Source organism: Hemiscyllium ocellatum, chromosome 17 (assembly GCF_020745735.1).
Source record: "Hemiscyllium ocellatum isolate sHemOce1 chromosome 17, sHemOce1.pat.X.cur, whole genome shotgun sequence".
Taxonomy (NCBI): domain Eukaryota; kingdom Metazoa; phylum Chordata; class Chondrichthyes; order Orectolobiformes; family Hemiscylliidae; genus Hemiscyllium; species Hemiscyllium ocellatum.
In genome coordinates, this window is record NC_083417.1 from 1,640,099 (window position 1) to 1,654,980 (window position 14,882).

The following is a 14,882-nucleotide window of genomic DNA, read 5'->3' on the forward strand; positions in this document are numbered from 1 at the left end:
CGAGCATTCTGAACTAGCGACAGTCAAGAAATAACAATTGACTCCTTAATTAATAGTGCTCCACCACCACGTGTTTTATACCCCCCTCTATCTTACTAAAGGTCCCATACCTCAGCATGTTGAGTTGCCAGTCCAGCTCTTCCCTCAACAATGTTTGTGTGATGGCAATAATATCATACTTCCATTTGTCAATCCACACTAGTAACTCAATAATCTTACGAGTTACACTCCTAGCATTAAAGTATTTCCAAGTCACGATGATGAGTGGCTTGGAGGGAAACTTACTGTTCCCATGTATCTGCTGCCCTGTCCTTCTCAGTGGCTGAAGTCACAGGTTTGGAATGTTCTGTTGAAGGAACCTTGATGAGTAAATGCAGTGCTTCTTGTAGTTGACACACACTTCTGCCACTCCGTGCCAATGGTCAAGAAGTGGATGTTGAAGGTGATGGATGAGGTGCCTGTCAAACAGGCTACTTTGCCCTAGATACTTTACTGTTCTTCCACTAAAATGGTTACCCTCGCATATTCTCACATGCTCCATTATTTCTCATATAACTATATACATGCTTGTAGATTTTCTGCATCCTCTTCATGACTTGCTTTCCTATTTTATATGTATCAGCAAATTTGGCTACTACACAGTCTGCCCATTCATCCATGAGGCCCCAGCACTGATTGCTTTGGCAGTTCACTAGTTAAAGTTTGCCCACCTGTAAACAACTCATTTATTCGTTCTGTTTCCTGTTAGTCAATCCTCTGTTCATGCTTAACTATTATCTTCTTCAACACCATGACCTCTTATTTTGTATAGTAATCTTTTGTGTGGCACCTTATGTGGGCCGAAGGGCCTGTTCTGTGCTGTATTGTTCTATGTTCTTATAGAATTTTGGAAATTCAGATAGCTTACATGTATTAGTACTTCCCTTTTCATTAAATCCCCAAAGAACTAGATTAAAGTAATTGATTAAGAATTCCCTTTCACAAAATTATGTTGACTCTCGCTGATTATGTGTTGGTTTTCTAAATGCCCTGTGATTACTTTCTTAATAATGGATTGTAACATTTTTCCAGTGACAGATATTTGACTAACAGACCTATTGTTTTCTGCTTTCTATCTGCCCCTTTCCTGAAGAGAGTATTACATTTGCAGTTCCCCAGTCTGATGGGACCTGTCCAGAATCGAGGGACTTTTGGTTAAGCTATATGCTAATCAAGCTACCTATGGTGTTTTTAAGTCAACAACGTCCTTTTTTTAATTATCTTTTTCAGGTCGTCTTCTCGTTCTTCTTCCTATTCAGGGTCTGGATCATCCAGGTCACGTTCAAGGTCGCATTCAAGATCATCCTCTTACAGCTCCTATTCCAGCCATTCCTCCAGACACAGTTCTTATTCTGGCAGCAGATCAAGGTGGGATTCAGAATCCTATTTTATCAACATGAATCAGCATAAATACAAATGTGTCTGCTCTGTACAGTTTTTAATTTGCAGTTAGTTCAACAGATTAACCTTTGCATTCTTCCCAGCCTCAGAAGTAGAGTGTAAAATATCATGATTTGTTTTTGAGAGAGAACTGAATGTACTTACCAAATGATTGGCCACTGATAATGGGATATAAGCAGTGTCTAACATCTGCCTTCGTTGAGTGCCATTTTTCAGGAGTGAAGTCAGCGGTCTCTAGCTGTACCCACCTGACCGATTCATCTCCCAGTGTCCACAAGTGAGCCTGACTTACAAGGATTTTACTACAACTTAGAGTGCGATTAAAGAGGCAATTGGATATAATTATTTGGAGGTCAAATTTAGATTATAACATTATTGCTATTAAGTTATTTTCCATTCAGAAGGACTTGTAATCAAATCATTCAAAGTGGGTAGAGAGAATTTGTGATTCCACTGCAACTTCCTCATCTATTTACAGATAAAGACAAATATTGCAATATGAAATATCTATTGTTGAGAATAATGTGTATATGAGGAAGTGTTTAGTTCCACTTTCTTCTGAAATTAGTTTTTCACGCTGCATGTAATTTGGAAATAAGTTCTCTTAATGGAACAAATTAATCTTTTATGATTTGAGAACTTTTGTGAAGCTGGGGGCCTCCCAATGACTTCATATATGTTCAGACAGTTTTAAGGGCATTCCAGAAATATGCACAAGAGCATACTCTGGATCATGGCTATGCTTGACAAGGAAGGAAACTACTGATTCATTGCAGGAAAATGAAATAGAACAAATGCAGTGGAGAGTATTGGTGAATAATGATGAAATCAGAATAGTTATGGAAAAGATGAAGGGTAATCAGCCATAAAAATACATGACTAAAGGAGAGCTAATTTTGGGATCTGAAAAAAGAATCTTCGCAAATAGACAAGTATTGCATCTCGTTGCATTTAACCTCACCAGAAAACTGGATGCTGCTAATTTAGCAGTGAAAGCGATAACAATGATATTGAATATGGTGGAAATGAAGAATAGGCAAGTGGGGGTGAATTGCATAGGTCCAACAATGAGCTAATGTAACCATAATGAACGTCATAGGTAAAAATTAGAAGTAGAACCATATGGCACCTTGATCCTGATCTTCAATACAACCAGGGTGATCATTTTAAGACCACTTTCTTCTGTGCTCCAGATGCCTTCATTTCCTGAGAAACCAAGAGTTTCTCTTTATCTTAGCCTTAAATATGTTCACTTTAAATATTGCAGAAGAAAGGACAGTTTGTCAAAAGATTTTTTTTAATCTGAGAATAATGAGGACAATTTGCAAGAGTATAAATTCAGAGTAAAGTAGCATTTATACTTTGAGACAAGATAGTGATTGACATTGGTTTGCAGTTGGACTCTGACTGACAAAAGTGTTGCTACAGAGAGTTCAATAAATAATGAGGATTGCATTAAGTGCCAGCTTTGTTTAAGTTTTCAGCCAGGCAGTTGATTGGTGTTCGGTTGAATCAGGCATTATGTGTATACTATGTTCTTTCTATCTGCAAAAATCAGAGCTCTGTACACAAATGTATGTATCTACCAGTACATGCAACGACACCACAGTGCTAACCTATCTAACAATCCTAAATTAGTTGCCATTGTAATTCGTTGTATATGCAAGATTGTTCAGTAAATATTGTCCAATTGCAAAATCTAATGTTGGACACTTCCCTGCAAGTTTTCAAGTTTAGGCTGGTTGAAAATGGTCAGTATCTTGCTTGTTGTAGACAGCCTAAGGGTTGTTTTGTTTGATACTATCTGCCAGTCTTTGGGTCATATTGCCTGTGTGCCTGACATCACACCAGCAGTAGAATTCATACACAATGTTATGTATGATAGGCACAATGTCGTTTTGTCATGACAACTTCATCCTGTTAATAGCAAACATCATTTGTGTTGCTATTACATACTAGTAGCATGAAAAAGTTAGATTCAGCTATTGCTCAAGCTTTTGAGATATCCAACCCTCATAATCTGAGGTAGACTGAGCATTTTTCAGGACCAAGAGTAACCATCTCAGAACATTTCATGAGCTTGTACAATATTTAATAAGAAATTATCTGGTTGAAGTTGCCATTATCTTGCAGGCAACTTGCTTTAGCATCACATTTACAAGGTGAGCTAACGGCATGGCCCCTAATGAAACATTGTTTAAAGTCAGTCTTATAGAATGTGGCAGTCTAGAAATCTCAATGTGTATGCTGACCAGTGAGGGTATGTTTGCAGTGTATAGTTCTTCTTCAGAATTCCTGATGAAAGGCTTATGCCCAAAACGTCAATTCTCCTGTTCCTCTGATGCTGCCTGACCTGCTGTGCTTTTCCAGCACCACACTCTTGACTCTAATCTCCAGCATCTGCAGTCCTCATTTTCTCTCAGTACATAGGTCTGTCTGATTTCTCTACACGGTTAGCCACATAATTTTCTGCTTAAGCAAGTTTGAACACAGGAAGTGTTCCTCCATATTTGCAAGACCGTAACAATGCTCTGTCAATATGTTCGTTTTGACATTGCTAGCACATTCACCAATCTACCACTGAAGGAAGCCTTGGAATATGTACTACAGCATTATATCGTGGTGATTTTGTCCCACCGCAATTGTATGAATTAGGATTCAACAACTCATGTAATTCGGTTCCATTTTAATTTCACTATGTATGTCCAAAGAAATGCCTTGCAATGGGATCCCCAATAGGTTGCGCACTCACAAAGACCTTTGTTTGGTTCTATGAGAAATGTGTCTTTGATGTAGTGACACCAAATTTCCTAATCCATGAATATTTCTGAAGTGTAGAACAAAGAACATTACAGCACAGGAACAGGCCCTTCGGCCCTCCAAGCCTGCGCCGATCCAGATCCTCTATCTAAACCTGCCGCCTATTGTCCAAGGAACTGTATCCCTTTGCTCCCTGCTCATTCATGCATTTGTCTAGATATGTCTTAACTGGCACTATCGTTCCCGCTGCTACCACCTCCGCTGGCAACAGGTTTTAGGCACCCACCACCTTCTGCATAAAGAACTTTACACCCATATCTCCCCTAAGCATTTCCCCTCTCACTTTGAACCCATGACCCTTAGTAATTGAGTCCTCCACTCTGAAGGAAAAAACTTCTTGCTATCCACCCTGTCTACAGATCAGCCATGATTTTACTGAATGGTGGAGCAGGCTCGAGGGACCAGACGGTCTATTCCTGCTCCTATATCTTATGTTAGAACATAGAACATAGAAAGATACAGCGCAGTACAGGCCCTTCGGCCCTCGATGTTGCGCCGACCGAATCCTACCTAACCTACACTAGCCCAATAACTTCCAAATGCCTATCCAATGCCCGCTTAAATGACCATAAAGAAGGAGAGTTCACCACTGCTACTGGCAGGGCATTCCATGAACTCTCAACCCGCTGTGTAAAGAATCTACCCCTAACATCTGTCCTATACCTACCACCCCTTAATTTAAAGCTGTGTCCCCTAGTAACACCTGACTCCATTAGCGGTAAAAGGTTCTCAGTGTCGACCCTATCTAAACCCCTAATCATCTTATACACCTCTATCAAATCTCCCCTAAACCTTCTCTTCTCCAATGAGAACAGCCCCAAGTGCCTCAGCCTTTCCTCATAGGATTTTCCTACCATTCCAGGCAACATCCTGGTAAACCTCCTCTGCACTCGTTCCAATGCCTCCACATCCTTCCTATAGTATGGCGACCAAAACTGCACACAATACTCCAGATGAGGCCGCACCAGAGTCTTATACAACTGCAACATGACCTCAGGACTCCGGAACTCAGTTCCTCTACCAATAAAGCCCAGTACACCATATGCCTTCCTCACAGCACTATTTACCTGGGTGGCAACTTTCAGAGATCTGTGTACATGGACACCAAGATCCCTCTGCTCATCCACACTACCAAGTAGCCTACCATTAGCCCAGTAATCCATCTTCTTGTTACTCCTACCAAAGTGAATGACTTCACACTTAGCTACATTGAATTCCATTTGCCACATTTCTGCCCAGCTCTGCAACTTATCTATATCCCGCTGTAACCTACCACTTCCTTCCTCACTATCCACAACTCCACCGACTTTTGTGTCATCCGCAAACTTGCTTACCCAGCTTTCAAGCCCTTCCTCTAGATCATTTATAAAGATAACAAAAAGCAATGGTCCCAAAACAGATCCTTGTGGTACACCGCTAGTAACTGCACTCCAAGATGAACATAGTCCATCAACTACTACCCTCTGTCTCCTTCCAGCCAGCCAATTCCTAATCCAAACCTCTAATGTATCCTCAATGCCATACCTCCGTAGTTTTAGCATTAGCCTACCATGGGGAACCTTATCGAACGCCTTACTAAAATCCATATACACAACATCTACTGCTTTACCCTCGTCCACTTCCTTAGTCACCTTCTCAAAGAACTCAATAAGGTTTGTGAGGCACGACCTGCCCTTCACAAAACCATGCTGGCTATCCTTGATCACGTTATTCCTATCCAGATGTTCATAAATCTTATCCCTTACCATTCTCTCTAAGACTTTGCCCACCACTGAAGTCAGACTCACTGGCCTATAGTTACTAGGGCTATCCCTACTCCCTTTCTTGAACAAGGGGACCACATTCGCTATCCTCCAGTCCTCTGTACTATTCCCGTTGACAATGACGACATAAAAATCCAGGCCAATGGCTCTGCTATCTCCTCCCTAGCTTCCCATAGGATCCTAGGGTAAATGCCATCAGGCCCAGGAGACTTATCTATTTTCATCCTTTCCAATATTCCCAGCACCTCTTCCCTGCATATTTCCAGGCCATCCATTCTAATTATTTGTGATTCCATATTCACATCAGCAACAGTGTCCTGTTCCTGAGTGAATACTGATGAAAAGTATTGATTTAGTGTCTCTCCAATCTCCTGCGCCTCCACACACAACTTCCCACTACTATCCTTGACTGGACCGATACCTACCCTAGTCATCCTTTTATTCTTGACATACCTATAGAAAGCCTTTGGGTTTTCCCTAATCCTACCAGCTAAAGACTTTTCATGTCCCCTTCTCGCTTCTCTTAGCTCTCTCTTTAGATCCTTCCTGGCTACCTTATAACTCTCTATCGCCCCAACTGAACCTTCACGCCTCATCTTTACATATGCCGCCTTCTTCCCTTTCACAAGAGATTCCAATTCCTTACTAAACCACGGCTGCCTCACAAGGCCCTTTACACCATGCCTGACTGGTACATACTTATCGAGGACACGTAGTAGCTGCTCCTTGAACAATCCCCACATCTCATTAGTGTTCTTCTCTTGAAGCCTGTTTTTCCAATCCACACATCCTAAGTCATGCCTCACTGCATCATAATTTCCCTGCCCCCAGCTATAACTCTTGCCCTGCGGCGCACACTTATCCCTCTCCATCACTAAAGTAAAAGTCATCCAGTTGTGGTCACTGTCCCCGTCTTAGTAAACAGTCAACATTGGAGAGCAGCTGTGAATAAATCTGTTATAATGTTGATTTATATAGCCTAATAGTAAAGTACAAACCCCTGAGTACCACTGCCACACTATGTAGTGCTTTGGTCAGCTTGCTATTCTGGATTCACTTTTGGCCACTGAACCACGAAAGAAACCGTTCAGCCCTTCAAAGGATGATGAGAAAAATCTCTAGTTTTCAGTATCTATGTTATGAGAACTGTGAAAACCTGGATTTCTCAATGCAAAAATGTGGATATCTAAATGGTTAATAAAGTAGATAAGGGTATTAAGCAAAACTAAATTAATACGAATTGAATTTGGAGAGCAAGCAGAGTTCAGCACATTTAGGATCAATATCAAAAAAGTGTTCTTCAAACAATGATTGCACAGAATGGAAATATGAATAGGGCGGCCCGGTGGCTCTGTGGTTAACACTGCTGCTTCACAGTACCAGGGAGCCTGGTTCGATTCCAGCCTCGGGGCGACTGTCTGTGTGGAGTTTACACATTCTCCCTGCATCTGTGTGGGTTTCCTCCGGGTGCTGCAGTTTCCTCCCACAATCCAAGGATGTACAGGTCAGGTGAATTGGCCATGCTAAATTGTCCATAGTGTTAAGTGCATTAGTCAGAGGGAAATGGGTCTGGGTGGGTTATTCTTTGGAGGGTCGATGTGGACTTGTTGGGCCTGTTTCCACACTGTAGGGAATCTAATTTTTTTAAAGAAGGAAGCAAATAGTGAAAATAAATGTTGTCCCTTAAAAGGACGAAAAATGCGAGGTAATAATACTGAAATCCGAAGCGGCAGAGATACTAAACTAATATAGAACAAAGGACAAAAAAACTTTACAGCCCAGGAACAGGCCCTTTGACCCTCCAGGCCTGAGCCGATCCAAATCCACTGTCTAAACCTGACGCCCAATTCCTAAGCATCTGTATCCCTCTGCTCTCCACCTACTCATGCATCTGTCCAGATGCATCTTAAATGCCTGCCTCTACGACCTCTACTGGCAGCACATTCCAGGCACCTACCACCCTCTGTGTAAAGTACTTGCTGCGTATATCCCCCTTAAACCTTTCACCACTTACCTTGAAAGCATGACCTCATTATTGAATCCTTCACCCTGGGAAAAAGCTTATCTCCATCTACCCTGTCTATACCCTTTATGATTTTGTAGACCTCACTCAGGTTTCTTCTCAATCTTCTTTTTTCTAATGAAAACAATCCTAACCTACTGAAACTCTCCTCATAGCTCACACCTTCCATACCAGGCAACACAGCACGGTGGCTCAGTGGTTAGCACTGCTGCCTCACAGCACCAGGATCGCAGGTTCGATTCCATCCTTGGGTGACTGTGTGGAGTTTGCACATTCTCCCCATGTCTGCGTAGGTTTCCTCTGGGTGCTCTGGTTTCCTCCAACAGACCAAAGATGTGCGGGTTAGGTGAATTGGCCATGTTAAATTGCCCGTAGTGTTAACTGCATTAGTCAGAGGGAAATGGGTATGGGTGAGTTACTCTTTGGAGGATTGGTGTGGACTTGTTGGGCCGAAGGGCCTGTTTCCATACTGTAGGGAACAATTTCATAACTCTTCTCTGCACCCTCTCCAAAACATCCACATCCTTTTGGTAATGTGGTGACCAGATCTGTACACAGTATTCTAAATGCGGCCAAACCAGCTCTTATACTCAATACCCCGTCCAATGAAGGCAAGCATACTATATGCCTTCTTGACAACTATCCACATTTGCAGCACCCTTCAGGGTACAATGGACCTGCATTCCCAGATCTCTCTGCCCATCAACTTTTCCCAAGGCTCTTCCGTTTACTGTATAATTTGCTTAGAATTATACTTCCTAAAATGCATCACCTCATATTTGCCTGGATTGAATTCCATCTGCCACTTCTCCACCCAACTCTCCAGTCTATCTATATTCTTCTGTATTCCTTGATAGTCCCCTATGTTTTCTGCTACTCCACCAGTCTTCGTGTCATCTGCAAACTTGCTGATCATATCAACAGTGCCCTTTTCCAGATCATTTATGTATATCTTGTATTTATGTAATATCTTGTTTCTGTTTTCACAGCATAAGATAAAAAGTAAATTAGAAATAAGATAGTTATAACATAGTTAAGAATTGACATTACAATCCAGTAAAGAATTTCAAATAGCAACTCAGCACATGGTCTGATCACCTGTGCCAGGCCCCAGTTCAACGAATGTCCCACTCTGCTCCAAGCCTCCAGTCCACTCTGCGCTGGCACTCAGCTGCATAAAGGTAAGTTGCGCTGCTCTGGGATTTGCTTCCCCTCAAGCTACTCTGGGGCTACTAAAACAAAAATCAAAAAAGAACGAAAAAGATAAAGAGCAGGCGGAGCAGAGGAGCTCCAGGCAGAGCGTTGTACCCTGCCGACATCTTGCTGGAAGGCAGGTTGGATATTGAGATCCAGTGGGTATTGGGGATCTGGTGGATGTGATATATTTAGAATTCTACAAGGCATTTGACAAGCTGCTGCATTAAAGTCTAATCTAGAAGGGGGTTAAGTGAGGAGTATTGACTTGGTCAGTGGATTGGCAGATTGATAGAAAGCTAACTGTTGGGATAAATGGGTCCTTCTCTGGATGGCAACTATAACTAGTGGCATGTCACAAAGTTTAGTTCTTGGACCTCAGCTGTTTACAGTCTATCTAAATAATTAGCCAGCTGGGATTGTGTAACAGCGCAATACTCACAGATGTGACTACAATAGTGGGAAAGCAGTCTGTAATGAGGACATAAAGATTTCCGGGTGGATATTGATAGGCTTGGAGAATGGGCCTGAGTCTGGCAGATGGAGTTTAATGTGGATAAGTGCAAAGTTGTCCATTTTGGCCAGAAAATAAAAGAGCAAATTATTTAAATGGAAAGAAGATTCAAAGTGCATCTATTCAGAGGGATCTGGGTGTTCTTGATCATGAATTGGAGAAAGTGCCTATTCAAGTGCAGCATCTATTTAGAAAGGCAAATGGAACCTTAGCGTTTCTTGCAAAAGGTCTTGGTCAGCATGGACTAGTTGGACCACAGGGTCTGTTACCATGCTGTGCCTATCAATGATTTGAAAGAAGTATTGTTACAATTATATAAGGTGTTGATGAAACCACACCTGGTGTATTGTGTTCAGTTTTAGTCTTGTTGCTTGAGGAAGAATGTGGTGGTACTGGAGGCAGTGCAGAGGAAGTTCACTGGATTGATTCCAGGAATGAAAGGGCTGTTGTACGAGGAGCAGTTGAATAACCTAGGCCTGTACTCGTTGGAGTTCAGAAGAATGAGGGAGATCTGGTTGAGGTATATAAAATGCTAATGGGGATTGGTAAAGTGAACGTTGAACAGCTTTTCCCCCTTTGGGGCAGTCTCAAACAAGAGGTCATCGATATAGAATGAGAGGAGATAGGTTCACGACTAAGATGAGGAGAAAGTATTTCTTTTCAGAGGGTTGCGAATCTGGAACTGCCCCAGAGTGCAGGCAAGGCAAAATCAATCAATAGATTCAAGAAAGAAATGGATATGTCTCTGATGAAAAGTGGAATAAAGGGCTGTGGGGAGCAGGCAGGAAAATTGAGTTGAAACTAGGATAAGATCAGCTATGTTCAAGTTAAATGGTGAAGCAGGCTTGAAGGACTGAATTGCCTACTCCAACTCCTAATTGAGCAGTGAACTCAAAAAAAAATTGAACCAATTGATTATTACAATAGGCTTTTTAGGGTTCTTCTGAATGTACCAAATTGCCTTCCCCACCAAATCAATCTTGAAGAAACATACTTTGAGCTTCTGCGTAATGAAAAGCAAAATTCCTACCAGCATCATCGAATATAACTCTTAACACAACATGCAAAGTTCTTTGGGGATAAAGGGCTTAAGTGCTACCAGCATAATTGCATGACTTTTTTTTTGCATCAGTAGCTGAATTAGTTTGGGCAGGCAGTTTTGAAAGTTGGCAAAGATGTTTAAGAGATTCCTGGGCACAACTGACAATCGGGCCTGTTGCATGTAATGGAGACAGCTGCTCGATTTGTTGCTACATGTCCCAATTTTTATCAGTGGAGCGAAAAAGGCTTGGTTTCTCAAGTTGTGATCGGGTGGAGGTGACCATCATGAAATTAGGAACTAGAAATAACACCACGAAGAGCCAGATCAGCAATGCATAATAAATAGCTCTTTCTCTTCACAGAACAAAGTTAATTTGACAAATTATTATGAGAAAGATAATATTTTTAATTCAATAATCTTAATTGCTCCAATGTTGCAGTTGACCACCAATGTTTTCAGACGTAATAATCCATTTCAAGTGTGCGCATTTCTTTGCATTTTTGATTTAAAAGAAGAAGTATTTCTGATCCATTTTGAAGTCATTAATTGAGAAGGAGTTGAATAAGTCTGCGAAATCTGTTCTGATGATTGAGTACTCAAGCCTTATTTGTTTATTGACCTCTTTAATGAAAGGTTGAGTGTGGAATTCAAACAGTCTTATTGGGGAGGGAATTGTAGAAAACTGCATTCAGGTTATGATGCAACTCATTGAATGGTATGATTTCCTCAGGTCCCGGTCATTCTCATCCTCACCCTCCCCAACTCCATCACCATCCCGAGCGAAAGATGCTGCCATTACAAAGGCCAAAGGGGGAGCACCTAGTGTTGGTGCAGGTGGAGATGCCCCTGCTCTCTCAGCAAAAAGGTAAACCGGTTATCAGATTATCATATTTCCTCAGTACAACATTGTTCATAGTTTCAGAGATCTATTATAATTTTTATGATGATAAAATGTCATGTACTTTGTTTTATTCAATATAATTATTTTCATTCCTGTACCAAGGATACCATAGGTATAAAACTTAATTTCAGCGACCCTTTAATTCTCACTCCTTACACGCTTTCAATAAAATAGATAGTGATGTTCCTCCTGAAAAACAAAATAAGTCATTTTCCCTTCATATCCCATGTATTACATGAAAATATGAACAAATAGGTTTTAACCTAGAATGCAGTGAGCTTTAAAGTGTAAATGTGAACTAATTTGGTTGCTGCCTCTGATTGGGAACCATGATGTAGAGCTGCCAGTGTTGAACTGGGGTGGACAAAGTCAGAAGTTGCACGACACCAGCTTATAGTCCAACAGGTTTATTTGAATTCATAAATGCTGCTCTTTTATAAGGTGAAATGGACAGAAGCACACAAGCGCAGAGATCATTGCAAGATAATTCCAGGTAATTAAGAACGTCAAAAAATAGTACAGATGGTGTGAGTAGAGTGTCTACAGGTAGAATAACAAGTCTTTTCAGTTGATGGAAAGTGTCAGATGGTGTGAGTAAAGTGTCAACAGCTGAATAGCAAGTGAAGGGATGACTCATGATCCAATTATTTGAGGCAGAGAGCTCATTACAAAAGTTCAAAAATAAGATGGTGCTGGACACAAACCAAATGGCTGGAATAACGTGATAAGTATAAGGTTCACATAACAAAAGTCTAACCAAAGTAACACATAATCCAAAACTGTACAAACTAATGAAGGTGGAGAGATTATAACAAGTAATCATGGTAATGGTATTTAAATAGATCAGTAAGGGAGATTTTATAAGTGCAGAACAGAACGGTGGAGTTTTATGTAGCACGACATGAACCCAAGATCACAATTGAGGCAGTCTTCATGGGTACGAAACTTGGCCAATAGTTTCTGCTCAGCAGTTCTGCATTGTTGTGTACCTTGAAGGCTGCCTTGGAGGACACTTACCCGAAGATTGGAGACTGAATGTCCTTGACTCCTGAAGTGTATCCCGACTGGGAGGGAATGCTCCTGCCTGGCAACAGTTGTACGGTATCCATACATCTGTTGTTGTCATTGGTCTCTGTTGGTCAGGTCACGTGTCTTCTGACGGGATTGGTGTAATGTGTTTGCTCTGTGTGGTCCCACTGATATACCATGCCTCAGGGTATCCTTTCCTGTAGCATGTAAGATAGACAACATTGGCCGAGTCACAGGAATGCCTACTGTGTACTTGGCGGACAGTGTTCCCATGTGTGATGGTAGTACCAGTGTCGATAACCTGGCATGTCTCTCAGAAGTTACTGTGGTAGGGCTGTGTGGTATTGTGGTCACTGTTCTCATTAAGGCAGGATAGTTTGCTGCAAACGATGGTCTTTTGAGATTTAACAGTTGTTTGAAAGTGAAAAGTAAGGATGGCTATGCCAAGATGTTCGTTGTCATCAGTGACAGGTTGATGGCTGTGAAGAACATGGCATAGTTTCTCCTCTCCAGGGAAGTACTAGATGACAAAGGGTACTCTTGGTCAGGTCACGTGTCTTTTGACAGGTTTGTTGTGACTTTTTGCTGTGACATATTGGAGCTAAGCGTTATATCCCGTTCTTATGAGGGTGTCTTCCAGTGTCCATCACATTCCTCCTCGTCGGAGTAAATCCTGTGTATGCACAGGGCTTGTCCATAGGGGATGACATCTTTAAGGGTGTTCAGAGTGGAAGCTGGAGAAGTGAAGCATTGCGAGGTTATCCATGGTCTTACAGTGGAGTGAAATACTGAGGTGTCCATTCTCAGCTGACGTGTGTGTTCAAAACTGAGACTGATTCAGAAGAGTAGTCCATGGTAAGTCTGATGGTGGGCTGAAACTTGTTGATCTCGTTTCAGTGATTCCTCGCTATGAGTCCAAAGGAATACAATGTTGGCATATCTGATGTATAACATTGGTTGGGGATACTGTGCAGCAAAGAAGTCTTGCTTGAACGAATGTGTGAAAATGTTGGTGTATTGGGAAACACATTTGGTCCCCATGGCTGTTCTGTGTGACTGGATGAAGGGCAGGTTGTCGAAGATGAGGATGTTGTGGTCAACAATGAAGCAAGTGAGTTGTCAGATGGCGTCTGGAAATTGGCAGTTGTTGATGTTGAGTACTGAGACTGTTGCAGTGATGCCATCATCATTGGGTATGCTGGTGTAGAGTGTCGAAATGTCCATTTTAATGAGGAATGTTCCTGGTTCGACTTGTCCATGAGTGCAGGGTTTCTGTAAGAAATCTGTCATGTCACGACAGAAGCTGGGGGTTCCTTGTACAATGGGTTTCAAGATACCCTCGACACAGCCAGAGATGTTCTCCAGCAAGGTCCCGCTTCCTGATATGATGGGATATCAGGGTCTGTTGGCTTTATGTATCTTCAGAAGGCAGGAGAAGTTTCCTATACGAGAAGAATGCAGGATGAGGGTGCACCAGATACTCTGAAGGTTTGGATCAAAGGTCTTAATCAGTCTGTTGCTTTGACGAGAGTGTTCTTTGATTGGATCAGCAGTACTTGTCTATAGGGTTTCTGGTTGTTCGTTATCAGCACGCATCTTTGCAGTAGTCCATACTATTCCATATGACAATGGCCCCTCCTCCTTTGCTGGTTTGTTGATGACATTGCGGTTGGTCTTGAGAGTGTGGATGATGTTGCAGTGTACTTGGGTGATGTTCTGAGCTATCTTGAGTGCGGCTGATGAATCTCTCATTGACGCATTTCCAGACAACTTGAGCATAGATGTCAAACCTCTGTTGGCGGCCTTCCAGAGGGGTCCAATTCAACTCATCTTTTGTCACTGTACTGTGGATCTCTCTGTTGACTGTTCCAATTTATTGGCTGTATCATTAGGCTTGCTACTGACAAATTGGGGTTTGTGGAAGAATCCCCAAAATCTCATTCATCTGATGAATTCCTCTGTGTCTGCTGCGAGACCAGTGAGGTCCATTTTGGTAGTTGGGCAAAAATTGAGCCGTCAGCTGAGAACTTTGATTTCATCCAGCTGAAGAATGTGGTCAGACAAGTTGATGGACGTTCCTGTGGAGGTACCGGTTTCAACCATAGTACTGGGGATACCTTGGTAACTGCTGATGGTAATACCAAGTTCCTCATATT

The 14,882-nt window shown here is 41.8% G+C and overlaps 1 protein-coding gene across 6 annotated transcripts in view; it reads left to right on the top strand.

Moving 5' to 3' along the window:
• The window catches only part of zc3h18 (zinc finger CCCH-type containing 18), a 248,614-nt gene that overhangs the window by 157,408 nt on the left and 76,324 nt on the right, over positions 1–14,882 (top strand). For all 6 annotated transcript variants that reach the window (XM_060837894.1, XM_060837895.1, XM_060837893.1 and 3 more), the window contains 2 exons: positions 1,270–1,407; positions 11,527–11,661. In XM_060837894.1, coding sequence (XP_060693877.1) covers positions 1,270–1,407; positions 11,527–11,661 — 273 coding nt within the window. The remainder of the gene's footprint in view (positions 1–1,269; positions 1,408–11,526; positions 11,662–14,882) is intronic.